Raw genomic sequence first — 14936 nt, 5'->3', positions numbered from 1 at the left:
AATTCTTCTGGATAAGTGACTTACTCAGAGAGAAGTTAGAGAATCTTATGTAGATCATCTACACTAACAAAAAAAAGTACAGATTGACTCCTTTGGAATAGGCTAGAAATTAGATCTGTTAGACTTTTAGTTCAGCAGACCTTGGCATAAATGACTCAAACTTCAGTCTGATTGTTTTTCAACAATATTAATTGGGTTAATAAAGAGTATTAATTGAGGTAGTTGGGTTCTTGGTTTATATGTTCTCTTTAGTTCTGTCTGTGAAGTAGTAGACACCCCTCTATTTTGAGGAGATACCCAAATAGATTACTTCACTCCAATTTCCAATTCTGTGTATTGAAGATCTATTTTATGAACCTTGTATATAACTTTTTGTTTCATCTTGGTTTGGGGGCCACACTCAATAGTGCTCAGGGCTTATTCCTGGCTCATGGATCACATTTGGAGTAGCTGGTAGACCATATGCTATGGCAGGGATTTAACCCAGGTTGGTAAGTGCCTGTACCATTTTTCTGATGCTATATGTCACTCTCACCATCCGTACTTAAATTTTGATGAAAGGATTTGCTCCTACCATTACTTATTGTATTAGGATGATTATTAAAATCATTACATATGTATAGTAGTGACAGCAATTGTTACAGAACAGATGTTAGAGTAGATTTTCAGATAAAAAACATGTTATAAGAGAGTCTGGTGTTTACCAGTCATAATGAGTCACTGTATGTCAGCAACAATAATGATGCTTGGAGAGAAATACATTTAAAAGCCCAGACCTCAAAAGAAACATTGGACTAGGACTTTTCCTCCAAACTGCCAGGACCTTCCCAGCTCCCAGGTAATCTCTGACTCCGGAAGTCATGGCCACAACCTGCTCCCCAGCGCCATCTTTACAGCACACAGCCGCAGAGAAGAAAGGCCGTGTGTGTGTGTGTGTGGGGGGGGGGTTCCACAGCTCCCGGAGAAGACACCAGGTCCCAAAAAGAGCCGAGATCACCAGGAAGTTCCAGATGAGGTAGGTGCCACATCCCGCCTCCTCCAGATGGAACCCCGGTGACCAGAAGCCTCTACAAGCATAGCTCGAGTATGCAGGAACTAGTACTTTTCCTCAAAACCGTGGCCACTTACGCGGCTTACGTGGCCGCGTGACATCTCCGTTTATACAAAGTGATCAATGGAAAGTAAAATCATCCAATGTTTTTCCCTGAAAATCAGGCTTAACTCTTATACAAAGCACAACACCCAATAGGAGAGAGAGAACAAAAGGGAATGCCCTGCCACAGAGACAGGGTGGATTGGGGAGGGTGGGGGGTGGGAGGGACACTGGGATCCACGGTTGTGGGAAATGGTCGCTGGTGGAGGGATGGGTATTCAAAATAAATAAATAAATTTAAAAAAAAGAAACATTGGCCAGAATAGAAAGACAGTCTACAGAATGGGAGAGGATATTCACCCAATACCGATCTGATAAGAGGTTGATATCAAGGATATACAAGACACTGGTTGAACTCTACAAGAAGAAAACATCCAACTCCATCAGAAATGGGGCGATGAAATAAACAGAAACTTTCTCAAAGAAGAAATACGAATGGATAAAAGGGATATGAGAAAATGCTCTATATCACTAATCATCAGGGAGATGCAGATCAAAACAACAGTGAGGTATTGTCTCACACCACAGAGACTGGCCCACATCCAAAAGAACAAAAGTAACTGGTGTTGTCATGGATGTGGCTTGAAAGGGACTCTCCACTGCTGGTGGGAATGTTGACTGGTTCAGCCCTTTTGAAAAACAGTATGGACGCTTCTCAAAAAATTAGAAATTGAGCTCCCATTTGATCCAGTAATACCACTTCTGGGAATATACCCCGGAGAGGCAAAAAAGTACAGTAGAAATGATATCTAGGGTTTGTATGTTGTATGTTCATTGCTCACTGTTTACAATAGCCAAAATCTGGAAAAAACTCAAGTGCTCAAGAACAGTTGACTCGTTAAAGAAAATCTGGTACATCTATACCGGAATACTATGCAGTTGTTAAAAAAGATGAAGTCATGAAATTTGCATAGAAGTGGATCAACATAGAAAGTATCATGTTAAATGAAATGTGTCAGAAAGAGAGGGACAGACATAGAAAGATAGCACTCATCTGTGGAATATAAAGTATCAGAATAGGAGACTAACACCCAAGAATTGTAGAGATAAGGACCAGGAGGTTTGCCCCATGGCTTGGAAGCTGGCCTCACATACTGGGGGAAAAGGCAGCTCAGATAGAGAGAGGACCACCAAGTAAAGGGTGTTGGGCGGACCTGCTTGGGTTCGAAGATGCCGAAAGTAGACTATAGATTGAACACGATAGCCACTCAATACTTCTATTGAAAACCACAACATCCAAAAGGAGAGAGAGAACAAAACGGAATCCCTCCACAGAGGAGGGTTTGGGTGGGGGTGATGGGAGGGATACTGCAATCATTGGTAGTGGAGAATGGGCACTGGTGGAGGATGGGTACTCGATCATTGTATGACTAAAATGAAAACCTGAAAGTTCATAAGTCTGTAACTGTACTACAAGGCAATTCACTTGAAGAAAACAAAAAGCTCAGATTGAAGTAGCTGGGTTCTTTTACCATTGAGGATGTATTTGAGCATGGGAAGGAAAAAGTGGGTAGATAAAGTTCTTACATGATCTTGGTAGAAAAAACATTGGTTTGTCCTATTTTTCAGTAAGATCTAAGAAAATAAAGTATTTATTTATTTATTTTTTAAGCTTTAATTTTTTTTTATTAGTGAGACACCATGAGGTACAGTTGTAGACTTACAAATTTTTGTGCTTGGGTTTCGATTATACAATGACCAAATACCCATCCCTCCACCAGTGCCCATTTCCCACCACCCCGAATCCCAGTATCCCTCCCACCCCCCATCCCCCCATCTCACCCTGCCTCTGTGGCAGGGCATTCCCTTTTGTTCTCTCTCTCCTTTTGGGTGTTGTGGTTTGCAAAAGAGGCATTGAGTGGCAATCATGTTTGGTCTATAATCTACTTTCAGCATGCTTCTCCCATCCTGGGAGGAGGATCCTCCCAACACCCTTCATTTGGTGCTCCTTTCTCTCTATCTGAGCTCCCTTTTACCCTAGCATGAGTGGCTGGCCTCCAAGCCATGGAGTAAAATTTCTGGTACTAATCTTGGCCAGAAAATAAAGTACTTATAGAGATAAGAATGCTACTTATTTTGTGATGTGAACTGAGATTAAGTGAAATTTTAATGAAAAGTTATTTTTTGTCAGGTCTTCAGTCTCTTTTGCTTGTTTCTCTCCTTTTTCTTTTTTCTCTTTATTTTTTGCCTGATTTTGACATCTACATAATATTAGATATCAAAATATTTTATGCTTACCCTTATGACTCTGCCCCATTCAACTTCCTAATTTTGCAGGGAACTGTGAAGAAAAGATCCTCCTAAGTCAGAGTAACTATGAGCAGAGGAGCAGCAGCCATGGCTACAGAAATCCTGAGAAACTTACAGGAAGACGTAACCTGCCCCATTTGCCTGGAACTCCTGAGAGAACCATTGAGCCTGGACTGTGGCCACAGCTTCTGTCAAGCTTGCATCACTGCGAGCAGCCAGGAGTCAAGTCAAGCAGGGAAGAACAGCTGTCCTGTATGCAGAACCATTTATGATCCTGAGAACATGAGGCCTAATCGGCATCTGACCAATTTAGTAGAGAGGCTCAGAGGGGTCAATTTAAGCCAAGAGGAGGAAGAGAAGAAGGATCTTTGTGAGCAGCATGGAGAGAAGTTGCTGCTCTTCTGTAAGGAGGACTGGATGTTCATTTGCTGGCTGTGTGAACGGTCTCAGGAACACCGTAGTCACCACACACTCCTCATTGAGGAGGCAGCCAAGGAATGCAAGGTAGAGACCAGATGGAAGGGCAGAACAAAACGTGGGACTGATTACCTTGCCAGGAAAGCCCAGAGACCTGTAGTTTCTTTTTCTCTATGTTCAATCTCTGATGTCTAGAGAACATGTTTGTGCTTTTAAGTTCCAAAAAGATTGGCCTACAATACAGAACTTAGCCAGAAGTTTGAAACTTGTCCTAGATAGGGGACACTGGATGCTTCAGAAAAGGTCTTAACATCTTTTTGAATAGGTGAAGTGGGATAGAGGTGAATTATGATGTAAATTCTTCCCTTATGACAGGAGTAGATTAATCATTTAAGAAAGAGAAATCATTCTCTTGGGGACAGATGGTGACCACTAATTTCTACTTAAATCTTCACATTTTTCACTGTCACTGTCACTGTCCTCCCGTTGTTCATTAATTTGCTCAAGCGGGCCCAGTAACGTTGTAAGACTTGTTACTGTGTTTGGCATGTTTGGCATATTGAATACATCACGGGTAGCTTGCCAGGCTTTGCTGTGCAGGCGAGATACTCTCAGTAGCTTCAGGGCTCTCTGAGAAGGGCAGAGGAGTCGAACTTGGGTCGATGGGGTTGACCACAAGCAAGGCAAACACCCTACTCGCTGTGCTATCGCTCCAGCCCTATGTTGAGTTTTCTATCCAGTCATAGGTTTTAATTACTTTTTTAAGAGCTTCAAAAACTCTTAATTTCTTAGAAAATAGGCATTATTTCTTTCTCATTTATCTTATATTCATATGCTGGGAAATCTCAAGGCTTTGATTTCTTTCTACAGGAAAAGCTCCAGGCATCTCTGGAGCAACTGAAAAAGAAGCAGCAGGAAGCTGAACAATTTGAAACTGCTCTCAGAGAACACAGAACTTCTTGGCAGGTAACGATACTTCCTGAGGAATTTCCTGGTGAAGAAGAAACTTTGTGAGGAAATCAGATAAATTGAAAGCTTGAGTTTTAGGAAGATGGAATTCCATTCTTATTTTTCTTCTTTATTAATAGGACCAAATGGCATTTGACTATCAATTCTTAGTTCTTTCCCAGACAGAGGTAAAGATTGGAAAGTGATCTTTCCAATCTAATGTTTAATGTCTAACTTCTAATGTTTATTAGAAGTCCCTATAGAGGGAGTTAGTGGTGAACATAGCTAGGGAAATTTCTGTCACATTTCCATCATTTTTTTAGATTTATTTCTGGGTCACACTCAACAATATTCAGGTGTTACTACTGACTCTATCCAGGAATCAGTCCTGGTGATGCCCTGGGGATCAAAGCAGGTCAACTATGTTTTTTAAATCAACATTTCTGGAGAAAGTGCTCCACATACGGCTCCTGGGTTAGTCTTCTATGTGAAATTTTGCAAGAAAATGAGAGCTAACTTCAGAAAATATATTATCCAGGCTAGCAGGTGAAAACTGAGTCACATCCTTGCACTCCTTTTTGGCTCAGGATTGGCCTCCATATTATAGATCTGAGGCCACTGTTTTTGAATTTGATGTGGGGAAGTAATCTGAAAAGCCACTTGCCTTCAAGAGTGGTTCCCATTGTTTTAATTTCTTTAGAGAACTTTTCAATTAGTATACTTATTTTTTTCTGACTTCCAATCTGTGCCTTATATCCTGACCTTTATCTCTTTCTCATTCTTTAAGAATCAAATGGAATATGATATTCACACTGTCCAGAAGGCATTTAAAGAAATAAGAGATATCATGGATTTGAAGGAACAAAAGGAGCTGCAAAAGCTGAGGGAAGAAGAAAAAAAAATTCTCCATGACCTGTCAGAGTCTGAGAAGGAGCTGGTTCAACAGAGCGAGTTCACGAGAGGTCTCATCTCGGATCTGGAGCTCAAACTACAGGCATCAGCGAAGGAGATGCTGCACGTAAGACTTGGGAAGCAGCTCCAGACCCTGAGATTTGAGGGAAATGAGAACCTTTATTTTGTTACCTTCTTTATTGCTCTGCTCTGACACTTAGATTCTTTGTCCCTGTAGTAGAACTTCCCTGAATTCATTTTAAAGGCTATTGAAACAGTAAAAAGCTTGAGTAATAAGAGAAAAATCTCATTTTTATTAAGTTATCAAGTGCAGAGCAAAAACCAGACCAAAGATCCAGTGTGTTTGAGGTACTCTGTAGATTTCTGTCACCTGCGAACCAGTAGCGTAAAGCAATTAATAATTATAAAAAGTAATTAATAATTTATATATAATTAAATATTTAATTTAATTTAAATAAATTAATAATAAATTAATTTAAATAATTAAATATAAATAATTAATAAAAAACAGATTAATAATCTTCCAGCATTTGCCATCAGCAAATACACTTTGTATTCTGAGTCTTTTCCTTTTTTCATAGATAGAATTCTTCCCTCTTTTCCTGTTTTCTAAAAATAATTTATGAATGGCAGTGTTACTTTTTCTTCATTCAGTTGAATTCACCATCTATCTCAGGATAGCTATCTCAAGGTTCTTTTATTAATAATTAAAGTATATTTTTGTTTTTATTTGTATCAGGTTTATACTTTTTTACTGTTTGAGTTCATTTTTGTCAGTATTATCTTTGTCGGAACTAATTTCACCTATCTTAGAAAAAAATTAGTCTTAAAATTACTTATTACACCATTAATTTATATAGAGTCCTCAGTTAATAGAACCACAGAGATAATGCAATAAGTGAGGTTATGCTTTCACACATCTAAGTTGTGTCTGATCTCCAGCATCACATATAATCAATCATCTGTGCATCACTGGGAATGATTCTGAGAAGAGCCAGGAGTAAGTCTTGAGTATCACTGAGGGCCAAAATCAGGAAAAAAAGCAAAAAACAAGCAAACAAACAACAACAACAAAAAACCCTTAAAAATTGACTTTATTTTTATTTAGGTGATTATTTTTTTTCTATTTCTGGATCTAGTTGTTTCAACAACTTTATTGGTTTTTCAAGAACACACCTTTTTGTTGTTGTTGTTGCTGTGTTGCTATTGGTTGTGTGCCACACCGGGTGATGCTCAAGGGTTCCTCCTGGCTCTGCACTCAGGAATTACTCCTAGTGGTGCTTTATCCTCTGTACTATCACTCCACGGAGAGCTTACCAGACTCTATCGTGCCATAATTTCTTCAAAGTTTGTTTCATTTACATAGAATGGTCTTCCTAGGTTAGAGTAGAGAGAACAAAGACACACACACACACACACACACACACATACTTCAATGGAGGGTTACATGAAACACAGTATCAGGGGGCTGGAGTGATAGTACTGGGTTTAATCCTCTGGCACCACATATGGTCCCCAAGTATCTCAGTAGTGATCCTTAGACACAGAGCCAGGAGTAATCCCTGAGCATGCCCGGTATCATGGCGGGTATGCAGATCAACCCCTATCCTCCCTCTCACCCCCCACCCTCCCACATAAAAAAAAAAACCAGTATTATGATGGGGTATCCATTGTTGAGGACATCTGCGAAAATATTATCTGTCACAATAGCTTTTTAATGGATAGGAGAAAAATCTCTCATTAAAAACTATTAAGTCAGATTAAAATATGAAATGCAATGTAGTGAGTTATATGCATTAATATTGCAAGAAGAACAGCACACTTAAAGCATCCCCCCCTCCCGTTGATCGTCGATTTGCTCGAGCGGGTCCAGTAACGGCTCCATTGGAGACTTTGTTGTTACTGTGTCTGGCATATCGAATACTCTCGGTCGCTTGCCGGGCTCTCCAAGAGGGGCGGAGGAATCGAACTCGGGTCGGCCATGTTGGCCGCGTGTAAGGCGAACGCCCTACCCGCTGTGCTATCGCTCCAGCCCATCTTAGAATAAATTTTTATCCTGACATTAATAGGGATGTTAAGTGCCTCTCCATTTAGTGTCTTTACATCACGATTTTCTCTTCTCATCTTGCAATGCTGAGAAGCAAAGTTACCCACTTTTCGATTAGTGAGACTTACAGTAGTAGGTTCCTGCATTAGGTCACATGGGGCTCACTGACTCTACTGAGGTATGACTCCAGGACTTCAGAATAAAATCACAGTATCATTCTATATTTGATCATCAGTCCATTGGAATAAAATTTAGTACCCATTTTAGAGAATACCTAAGTCCAGCTAAGAAATTCCTAGTCTTTCTACATACATTGTTGATCTGGAAAATCGGGGAATCTAGAGGGAGTATGATACTTTAACAATTTTATAATGAAAAAAATTAAGAATATATATGTCTTAAAAAATTAATTGTTGGTTTAATAATTGGGATGAGCATGGTTTTACAAGTTTAGTTCCAAGTAAATTCACCATCTACTGATGGCACTATCAATCCTGTTAAAATGTTTTCCTTTAAATTTTTTTCAACTTTCAAGGTCTTTTTGTTTGTTTCTTTAAAAAAAAAGACTAAGCAATTCCCCCAAGTGAAAGTATACAAGGATCCCCAGTCTACAAGGGAAGGAGCTATTCAGCAACAATACTGCTCTACCACCAGCATGCAGCACCCACCACCAGCACAAACCAACCCCAGGTGCATATTCAATAGAAAGGCATTCATTTTTACCATAAGCTGTGTGACACTGTTCATAGCAGCTATGTTTATATACTAAAAGTCCACCAGTAGTAGTAGAACACATCAGCTAGTTGTGGTCACATGACAGAATATTATACAATGACAAAAATAACAAAACACTGCTACAAGCAAAATGCGGATGCATCTCTCCGGTACATGTTGGGGGAAAAAATAAATGCAGTGTTAGATATAAAAGAGACAAATGTTGTCATCCTATTTAGATGGATTATCATAAACAGGTAAAAGAAGAATACTGGTTACCTTTGGTTGAGGGGATTGAAAGGAAGGGGGCGGCAAAGAGTTTGCTGAGGTCCCGGAAATGTTCTATTTCTTAATCTGGATGCGGGTCCCGGGGCTGAGGTCTCCAAGCCTACTCGGATTGGGACTGGGCCTTCTCCAACCAGACCCCCATTTTCCAGTAGGTAGGCGTCATACCCACCAGCTGCTGCCAGTGCCAGGTTGATCCCATCAACGGCCAAGACGCAGAGACTATAAAATCCAGCTCCCGGAAGCGCGCGGCCGCATTTGCGGCCGCACGACATCTTATTATCTTTTTTTTTTCTTCCCCTTTGGAGAACCTGGCAGGCTACCCAAAGCATCCTGCCCACACGGTAGAGTCTGGCAAACTTCCGTGTCGTATTCAATATGCCAAATACCAGTAACAATGATGGGTCTCATTCTTCTAATCCTGAAAGAGCATTGAAATTGCTCTTTTAAAATCTCAGGGCTAGGATGAAGGAGACGTTACTGATGCCTGCTCGAGGGAATTGACGAACAACAGGATGCTTGTGCTTGTGTGCTTAATCTGGATAGTAGATTTATGGACATATCACTGTATCACTGTTCACCCGTTCGTCGATTGACTTGAGTGGGCACCAGTAACGTTTCTATTTATCCCAGCCTTGAGATTTTAGCAGCCTCTCCTTACTAGTCTTTCCCAATGATTGGAGGCTCTTTCAGGGCCAGGGTAATGAGACGTGTTATAGTTACTGGTTTTGGCATTTCAAATACACCATGAGCTGGAGCGATAGCACAACGGTAGGGCATTTGCCTTGCACCCAGCCAACCCGGCCGAGCCGGGTTCAGTTCCTCCACCCCTCTCGAAGAGCCCGGCAAGCTACCAAGAGTATCTCAACTGCACGGCAAAGCCTGGCAAGCTCCCCATGATGTATTTGATATGCCAAACACAGTAACAACAAGTCTCAAAATGGAGAGGTTACTGGGCCCGCTGGGGGCTGGAGCGATAGCACAGCGGTAGGGCATTTGCCTTGCACGCAGCCAATATGACTGGCCCGAGTTCGATTCCCCTGCCCCTCTCGGAGAGCCCGGCAAGCTACCGAGAGTATCTCGCCCATATGGCAGAGCCTGGCAAGCTCCCCGTGACGTATTCGATATGCCAAACACAGTAACAACAAAGTCTCCAATGGAGACATTACTGGGCCCACTCGAGCAAATTGACAAACAACGGGAGGGTCTTTACTTTTACTTTTACTTTTACTGGGCCCGCTCTAGCATGTGGATGAACAATGGGAGGACAGTGACACACAGTGACAATACACCATGAGGAGCTTGTCAGGCTATGACCGTGTGGGCAGGATACTCTCAATAGCTTACCGGGCTCTCCAAGGGGCATATATATGGATATATACATATATAAACATATACCTATAAACATATATCGATATACACATATATAAACATATACATGGATATATACATATATAAATTCTCATTGCCTTTCTCATTGAGATTCATATGTCAACATACATAAGTAGTACATTTAAAACAAAAAATAGTCAAATGGAATTGATTAAAATATACAAGGACCTGTTGAAGGCTCAGCTCCTAATCTTCCGCATCTTCACTAATCTTCACTTCCATCCCAGCCCCTGCAGGACCATAAGGCTGCAAACAGCTTAGTTTAAAAGAGGGCTGGAGAGATACTATAGGAATTAGGACACTTGTCTTTCATGCAGCTGACCTGGGTTTCATGCTCCCTCAGCATCACATGTGATTCCCTGAGCTCTACAAAGAATAATCCCTGAGCCTAGAACCAGAAGTAAACCCTGGTCACAACTCAGTGTGGCTTGCCTGGTGGTGGTAGTGGAGGAGGAAGAACAAAATACAAAGAGCACTAGATGAGAGAATTTAGAATTTTTAAGACAGGACAAGGAGAACAGCGAACACAGTCTCTGACCCATCATTCAGCCAGTGCCCACTATTGTTCTGATCTTTACTGTCTGTTCTCCTACTTTTTCACTGCTTGTTCATAATAAAATATACACATATAGCTTTAAAATATCAACAGTAATTTAATAAAATATTTACTTATTTCCCAAGTCCAGCCTTCTTTCAAGTAGATAAAGAGAAGTTTCATTGTCAAGTCACACATCCAGTAAGTGATGAAGTTCACAATAAAATCCAAGCATCCCTGATCCATAAAACACAATCTAAGTACTATGCTCAGTAAAACCAAATAATGGAGTTAACAGAGGCGGTGACTAATCCTAAGGGAGTAACTGCCAAATAGACTACTGTCATGAAGGGAAGAGTTCAGGAAGGAGTTAAAGAGTTTAGGATCCTGGAATAATAAACTGGATAAATAAACTTGCTTATTACTATTTCTCTCCAATCCCAGTGAGCTCAACTGCTAATGATGGTGCCACCATTCTAATGCAGAGCATTGAACAAGCTTCAGAATTGGAGCCAAAAGGAAAGAACTCTGGGAGCAACATGGGACTCATTGGGGAGTGAGTGATCCGGGGAAAGGACCATGAATCTCATCTCTGCTTCACTCTAGTTCAGAACAGAACCCCTCTCTGAGGACATCTCTGGGGAAAGAGGTTGATCCTCAATGCCAGACTCTTTAAAAGGGACTATTAAAAAAAATGAAGCGGACATGCGAATGTTAAATTTATCTAAATTATCTAAAATCCCCCTTGCTTCCTTTTCAGTTTTAAACTAACTGCCCCCTCCTTGCTTCCAAAACGAAGACTGAGAGGCTTCAAGGCAGTTCTGATGTTCAAACGATCCATCATTTTAATCCTCACTTCTTTTCTGGTCCTGGCTATTACTTTCCATTCTTACCTCTTTCTGTTTAGCCAGAACAACGATTCTTAAGTGTAGAGAATAAGGGTGACTTTCTCAGACCCATAATTTTAGGTCTCCCTGCTTGAATGATGCCCAACCACTCCAGTGACATTCCGTTTTTTAAGGAGCTTCGCCAGGGGTTGGACCCTGACTCATTCCCAACTATGTGTACTCAGACCTACTATCATTGCTGAACATGGTCTTTACACATTGCCCTTTTGTGCCATTAGGACAGGAACTTTAGGACAGGAACTTTTTGATAAGTGAAATGAGGATAAGCAGAGAAGCAGTGACCATTATTTTTTTCTGCATAGAAAATGATCAGGCATTGCCGGGTACCCCCTCCACCACTACCACCAAATCACAGGCAAGAGTACACAAAGTCAGCAGTATTCTCTAGCAAGAGGTGCCTGGCTAGACAAGGTAGATAAAACCCAACACATTTGTGGCTTCACTTACCCAGGGGCTGCATGGAAAACCAAAGAGCGTCTGGCCAGAAGTCTGAGGCTGGGCTCATGGGAGGACCAGGTGCTCAGGGTGTGTGCACAAGTGAGAAAGAGACATCTATCCACCTGAGCATGTAGGGCCATCCACCTTGCTGGAAGGCAGAGGGCCAGGTGCTGGTGGGGAGTGCATATTCCCCACTGAAGAAAGCCAGGAACCCTGCTCAGTCACCCAAAACAGGATTTGCTCTTACTCAGTTTCCAGCTTGCCTGATGCCAACAGACCTTTACAGGGTGGTGGTCCCTCTTCCACAACAGTGTATGGTGTATTTGATATGCCCCAAACAGTACCAATAACAGGTCTCATTCCCCTGACCCTGAAAGAGCCTCCAATACAGCAGCATTAGGAAGGATGAGTAAGGATGAGTAAGGAGAGGCTGCTAAAATCTCAGTGTTGGGACGAATGGAGATGCTACTAGAGCCCGCTCAAGCAAATCGATGAACAATGGTATGACCATGATACAGTGATACTATCACTTCAGACCCCAAACAGATCTTGTTTTAAGGCTTTTAAAAATGTTTATATTATTTATTTCTGGACTATCATTATTATTTTCTGTGTATGTATATATGATTGGATACTACTATTGTACCTTTACATTTTCTGAATTAGAAACTTGGAAAACTTTTTTGATGATTGTTTCCTAAGTATTTAATGATACAATGCACTGCTATAGCTGTAGTTTTTACTCAATGATTTTTTTTTATTTATTTCATTTAGCCTCACATAATTTCAAATTCTGGAAATTTTTTGACTTATAAATTATTTTTAAAGCAAGTTGTTTAATGTAACAACTTCTTGGTAATTTACTACTTTATTTTACTATAGACTTTAAAATTAATTTATTTCTAGTGATAGACCATATATCTTACTATACATATAAATACATTGATTTTTTATGCTCTAAAATATTGTATTTCCTGAATGTTTTTCTATAACCACTCTAGAAGATATGTCTTTTGAATTAATTTAGTGAAATGGTTAATTAATGTCAGTTGGATCTATCTGGTTGATAAAACTACTATGTCTCCAAAACAAATATTTCAAAAAAATTTTTTAAGTGTTTCACCTTTCCAATATAGGTTTTTAACTTTTTCCTAATTTTTCTCTAGTGGTAATATTTCCTTTCTCATCATGGTCTGCTTCATATGAATACTGAATTAATTCTACTTCATCACTGATTTGGCAAAGTGCTACTATTAATATGAACCTTATGTTTTTGATTGTTTGCTTGGTTTTTAGGCCGAACCTGGCAGCATTCAGGATTTACTCCTAGCTCTGCAAGGAATCACTGCTGGCAGGGCTCAGGGGACCATCCACATATGTGGTGTTAGAGATCAAACATGGGTGAGCTGTTTGGAAGGCAAGCACTGATTACTATGGCCCTTTTTCTTTGTTTTGTTTTGTGTGTTGGGCCACACCCAGCAATCCTCAGGGGTCGTTCTTGGCTCTGCACTCAGGAATTGCTCTTGGCAATGCACTGGGCACCATAGGGGATATTGGCAATTGGATGGAACCCAGTTCACTGCGTGCAAGGCAAGCACTTCACTTGCTATACTATCTTTCCAGCCCCTCCTTCCAGCTTCTTAATATGGGCCCTAAACCCAACAAAAGTCAATGCTATGCAGTCTCAGAAATTTTTGGTTTAATTTGGTAAGGAAGACTCCCCCTCCCCAAAATTTTGTTAACATTTTGTTTCCTTCCTGAAGTAAGAATAAGATCACTGGATCTATTCTACTTCATTACGGAGTAGTGAGAATGTGATGAAGCACTGTAAGTGAAGTGAGTTTATTAATTATAGACTCATATTTTCTCTTTTCTCCCTAGAATGTGAATGATGTCCTCAAAAGGTATGTATGAAGATCAGAAATGGTCCTTTTGTGCAGTGAAAAGAAATTTAATATCATTGCAGTCATCGGGTGATGAATAAGAATAAAACATTGTTCTCCATAGTTTTATATTAGATTTCTATTTCTGAATCTTGGCTTGTATGATCTCTAAGTTGAGAATGGACTTGTCTGGTAAATAATTTGGGTGAGAGGATGTTACAGAGTTCTAATGAGTGACACTTTTAGTGATTAATTAAGCGATGCCTTAATTTTAGCCTGTTTCTGTATTTAACTCAGAAATTTGAATTAAGGTAGAAAAATGTTTGCTTTATTTGCTAAATATCCAATTTTTAAGTTTTTCACCTTTCCAATATAGGTTTTTAACTTTTTCCTAGTTTTGGATATTTAGCAAAAATGTACTCTTTTCTAAAAAAAAATACCATCCTTTTATTTGTTGATGCCATTATAAAAACTGATTACATTATCAACAAAAAGGTGTTTTCTTGAGTTGAAGTCAGAGGCAGTTACTCCTCAGAGTGTTAAAACAGTGTACAACATCAGTATTAAAGTATTATATTTTCCATTGTCTTTACCATTATTGATCTTCTGAATAATTTTACTGACAAAATAAAATAAATGGTTATGTGTTTATCTTCAGGAATGCAAAAGTCTAATTATTCAAACAGCTTATATTATAAAACTAAACTCTAAAGGTGTCTACAGAGTTGGCATTTCTCTCTTTAAGTCAGTAAGCTAACAAGGATTAGAAAAGACAAACCTTCAGTGTTTCTGACAAAGTAGAAAGAGTGAAAACATAAATAAGGCTTAAATTTGGCAAAATATAATACATGTATTCTGTTATCTTTGAATAGGTTGCTAGTCACTTCACTCTGAACACTTTGTTATTTCTCCTTTGCGAGTTGTTGGTTTACTTCTTGAAGCAGCTTCTGTAACTGTGTAAAGTCTGATTTAGATGTACAGGCATTGCCTCCTTCTCAGAAGACTCCATTCCAGGGCACCAATCACTACTCACAGTAACAGTAGTGTCTCCAGC

The 14936-nt window shown here is 39.9% G+C and overlaps 1 protein-coding gene across 1 annotated transcript; it reads left to right on the top strand.

Annotated features, from left to right (window-relative positions):
• Positions 1-3433: 3433 nt before the first annotated feature.
• On the top strand, positions 3434-13952 carry LOC130025194 (tripartite motif-containing protein 5-like). Its single transcript, XM_056116142.1, has 4 exons — positions 3434-3907; positions 4691-4786; positions 5556-5786; positions 13881-13952. The coding sequence occupies exons 1-4, from the start codon at positions 3470-3472 to the stop codon at positions 13911-13913; spliced, it is 798 nt and encodes a 265-aa protein (XP_055972117.1). The 5' UTR covers positions 3434-3469; the 3' UTR covers positions 13914-13952.
• Positions 13953-14936: the final 984 nt, after the last annotated feature.

The sequence above is a fragment of the Sorex fumeus genome, unplaced genomic scaffold (genome assembly GCF_029834395.1).
Source record: "Sorex fumeus unplaced genomic scaffold, SorFum_2.1 ptg000030l, whole genome shotgun sequence".
Taxonomy (NCBI): Eukaryota; Metazoa; Chordata; class Mammalia; order Eulipotyphla; family Soricidae; genus Sorex; species Sorex fumeus.
Note: the sequence above shows the minus strand (reverse complement) of the source record. Positions and strands in the feature narration are given on the sequence as shown.

Excerpts from the sequence above, each read along its gene's own strand:
- LOC130025194 (XM_056116142.1), top strand. The coding sequence starts at position 3,470 with ATGAGCAGAGGAGCAGCAGCCATGGCTACAGAAATCCTGAGAAACTTA. Across the intron at positions 4,787-5,555 it reads AACACAGAACTTCTTGGCAG|AATCAAATGGAATATGATAT; the intron begins GTAACGATACTT and ends TCATTCTTTAAG. Across the intron at positions 5,787-13,880 it reads CAGCGAAGGAGATGCTGCAC|AATGTGAATGATGTCCTCAA; the intron begins GTAAGACTTGGG and ends TTTTCTCCCTAG.